At 35.1% G+C, this 4,179-nt stretch overlaps 1 protein-coding gene across 4 annotated transcripts in view; it reads right to left on the reverse strand.

Moving 5' to 3' along the window:
• LOC119829282 (phosphatidate phosphatase LPIN2) overlaps positions 1-4,179 on the reverse strand; it is a 27,610-nt gene that overhangs the window by 6,558 nt on the left and 16,873 nt on the right. For all 4 annotated transcript variants that reach the window (XR_005287804.1, XM_038351722.1, XM_038351723.1 and 1 more), the window contains 4 exons: positions 3,698-3,819; positions 2,092-2,309; positions 1,381-1,490; positions 97-245 (listed from right to left, as the gene is read on the reverse strand). Coding sequence is in view for 3 of the 4 variants with exons in the window: in XM_038351722.1 (XP_038207650.1) it covers positions 97-245; positions 1,381-1,490; positions 2,092-2,309; positions 3,698-3,819 (599 nt within the window). In the remaining variant the exon portion in view is untranslated. The remainder of the gene's footprint in view (positions 1-96; positions 246-1,380; positions 1,491-2,091; positions 2,310-3,697; positions 3,820-4,179) is intronic.

Raw genomic sequence — 4,179 nt, forward strand, 5'->3', positions numbered from 1 at the left:
GATAGTAGGATAGGATTGGATAGGATTATTATTGTACTTTTTGGCATTATGATGAGGGCGACTCAGTTGAAATATTTATGATATATAGCAACGCACTTGGTGATGGTGCCGTCGATGTCGGATATGACGATCTTGTGGTCGTAGCGCCAGCGGAACACGTTGCACTTGCAGCGCGTCGTGCCCTGGTACGCGGTCGTCACGCTGAACACCATCTCGTTCATGCCCTCGCGCAGGTTTAGCTTTTTCTGGCGGATGAGAGGTTCTTTTTTATCGCATTATAATTCTGTGTTCAGTTTGTATAGAATGTTGTTTTTTTTTTTGTTATTTTTTCGCGCAATACAAAAATATACTAATTTGTCATACCTATATCTGAATTTGATATCATGTGATTGTATCGTATTTAAAACTTGTTAATGTATTAATGTTTATTTCAATTTATTTCAAACGTTTGGATATATATTTGTTTTGTATCTGATAGCTGACTTCTTTAATCAAAACATATATTTTTTTTCATTTAAATTTAATATTTCTTTTGATTTAGACTATTCATTAAACTTTAATGATTAAAGGAATATTTAAAAAATGCGTCGGATTACGTCAGATTTGTCCAAAACTAAAGACAATTATGCCAAAGTAAATATAGACACGATCAGCTGATATTTCATTTACGCTTATCGCTTTGTTAGCTTAACAATTTTAATAACAAACCGATAAGAAAAACATTCGATTCTCATTTATAATGTTATGATACAGTTACGCAATATATTTTATCTTAAAACTTTTCAATTTATGCATTACTTACGATAAAAGGATAAAAATCAATGACCATTACATAACACATGCTTAATAAATTAATTTTTCGCACGTATCCGGATTTGATAGCATATAACCTTTATATAGATTTGATATACCTATACACGTGTTATGACGACTTCTTAATAAACCGGATTTATAAAACATACTAGCTGCGCCCCGCGGTTTCACCCGCGTAAGTCCGTATCCCGTAGGAATATCGGGATAAAAAATAGATGTTGGCCGATTCTCAGACCTACCCAATATGCTTACCAAATTTCAGAGGAATCGGTCAAGCCGTTTCGGAGGAGTATGGCAACGAAAACTGTGACACGAGAATTTTATATATATAGATGAGTAATTAGTAAATCTTCACTAATATTATAATCTGAAGAGTTTGTTTGTTTGGACGCGATAATTTCAGAAACTACTGGTCCCGTGTGAAAAATTATTTCAGTATTAGATAGCCCATTTATTGACGAAGGCTATATATGTAGCACCGGCGAAGCCGGGCGGACCGCTAGTAAACATTGTATATGTTGTATATGTTATATAAATGAATTGTTTGAATAAAAGTACAGTTCTTACAATTTGTTCAGACGTGAGTCGCAGCGTCTTGCGGAATGTGGAAGGTCGCCGAGAGCCCTTCTGCTGTGTATCTTGATCGGAATCTGACGAGCTCTGTTCGAGACGATCACCTGCAAAAAGTTTTTATTATCGACTATATAATATAGAAAGCTATTCTAAATGTACCACCAAACAACAATCCTACTAATCTTATCCTACTAGTCGTACTAGTATTATTAATGCGAAAGTTTGTAAGGATGTGTGTGTGTGTGTGTGTGTTTGTTGCTCTTTCACGCAAAGACTACTGAACCGATTGCAATGAAATTTGGTACGTAGACAGCTGGACAACTGGAATAGAATATAGGCAACGTTTTATCCCGATATTCCTACGGTATACGGACTTACGCGGGTGAAACCGCGGGGCGCAGCTAGTAGTCATTAAACTCAAAACACATTCAATCACAAACAACCTAAACCCTAACACAAATCATTGAAAACAAAATAGCTTTAAAGTTTACAACATGACTTGGCAAATGCAACTCTATAAAGACAACACAATATCTCATAATGTTGTTATTGTAGACACGATGAAAATAACAACATAGAATAATAATAAATAAAATAAAATAATAATGATTAACAAGATTACAGTGACGGCTCGAGATTGCAAAATAATTTATTGAACGTGGAGTGTTAAATAATTAATTTATATAATGGTAGATCATAAATTACCTTCATTAAACATAGTTTTGTCATCCAACAGTTCTTGGTTACCGCTGCTCTCAATTAAATCATCGGGTTGTATTTCCTCAACAATATTGGTTTCTTCTAGGTTGTTCTCTTCGATTTTCACACCAGTGAAATGGTCCACTTGATCGTGTCCTGTAGGTTCTATCTTCAATGGGGGCAGGGACGCATTCTTTAACTCGTCTTTGGGTGATGGGTCAGTTCTAAAACAATATTTGATTACAAGGTTAGTTATAATAAGGTTTAATATCCACATTATTTAATATTAATGAGGGAATTATACAATAATTATTTTATTTCACCTCGCTAAGATTAATGTACCGAATACCAATAACCGTAATTTGCTTATAAGTAAAATATAGCATTTTGATTTAATCACGCAATGTCTATTTGAAACATTATTGAAAATAGATGTCTACTTCGTTTATTAAATGAATAAATAAGAAAATTCAAAGAATATATTACAATAAAGGGTTACAAACGTAAACTGTGAAATATTCAGATCACATCCTATACACAAGTTCATCATCATTTTGTTGATAGAATTCATGTATAAATACATAAAACTAGGCTTAATTCATTATTTAATATTCATATGCTAATTTATACTGTTTATATGAATAAACTTACGTTACTAGCTAGGTAATTGCTATAATATTTATAATTCAGCGTGTTTTCATATTTTTTTTCGTTATCTGAACTACTTTGCTTTTGCAACTGATTATTAGCATCTGCGAATCGCCTATATTTATCTGTGATAACACGCGTGTCCCTAATGTTTTTGCAGCGAATATAAAAGAAAACAGCAATTAGACCATATCCAATCGCTGTGATAGCGTCATGCGTCGCATAACGTGCCGGAAAATGTGATAATATTAAAATAGGCTATCATTTGGCTCACCTCTCGGTCTGTCAGACTCGAGACTGTTTCACTACAGTACCTACACGTGCCTCCGTGTGCTATACGTCGTAAACTATGTGTTGTACTCAATTTTTTTTTTTTGGCACACCGGCTTACGGATATAAAAAGTTGCTTTCCGAAATGTTGTCGTACTTTTTGTATTCGCTTTTTTCTGAGTGAATCATCGATACCTACTGTTGTAGTTTTTTGTATTTCTCATAATTCGTGTTGCTTCAACTAACGTATATTTTATATCTACAATTCAACATGATATGAGCTGAAGGGTTTCTTTGTTTGAACGCGTTAATCTCAGTAATTACTGGGCCGAGTTTAATTTTTTCCTCATCGTTGGACACTTAAGCGATCCCTGAGTGCTATAGGCTATATATGTAGTACGGGCGAAGCCGGGGCGGAGCGCTAGTTAAGTATATGGTTAGATGTGATATAAGTGCGCGCTCTGATAAGTTATCATGGTCGATTGATACATGTTAATTTAAAGTATATTCGTTTTAAATTATCTGCGGCGGAACAAAATCCTATCAACATAAGGAAATTTTCAGTGAATTCCAAAAATTAACAACAATTGTGTTTGAAAACAAACAAAGTATGTGATTTATAATAGATAAATAATTAGCAGGTCTAGATATAGGTCTAGATAGCTATCTCTGGGTAATGATACAGCCCACTGACCTTTTCGAGTCCGACGTGGACCTCCTCCAGTACCACCACGAGTAGGACCTGGGCTTGGCCGCGTCGGCGCGCTGCGACTCCGCCGCCTCCTTGTCGTCCTTCTCCAGTGACTCCATCACACGCTAGAGAAATCACACTAATATGTATTTTAAATAATAATAATAATAATAACCCCCCGTCGTATCCCTACGTTGACGTCGTGGTGGGGCTTGTGCGCTTTAATGAACGCTAGGGCTATGCCGGTAGAGCTACTCATGCCGGACAGGTCTAGGGCGAGAAGCCAGACTAAGAAGGATACAACCAATGTTTTTGGTCCAGTCACAGGCCAGAAACATTGTTTTTCATTTCTCTTATTAAGCCTATCTATTTATTACCTTTCTCACCTTTCTTCTCTTCATCATCTCTATATAAAAAATCTTATCTATTTATCACCCTTTTTATCATTCTTCTCTTAATCATTTCTATATTTAAAAAAAAAAAAA

Source organism: Zerene cesonia, chromosome 10, assembly GCF_012273895.1.
Source record: "Zerene cesonia ecotype Mississippi chromosome 10, Zerene_cesonia_1.1, whole genome shotgun sequence".
Lineage (NCBI taxonomy): Eukaryota > Metazoa > Arthropoda > Insecta > Lepidoptera > Pieridae > Zerene > Zerene cesonia.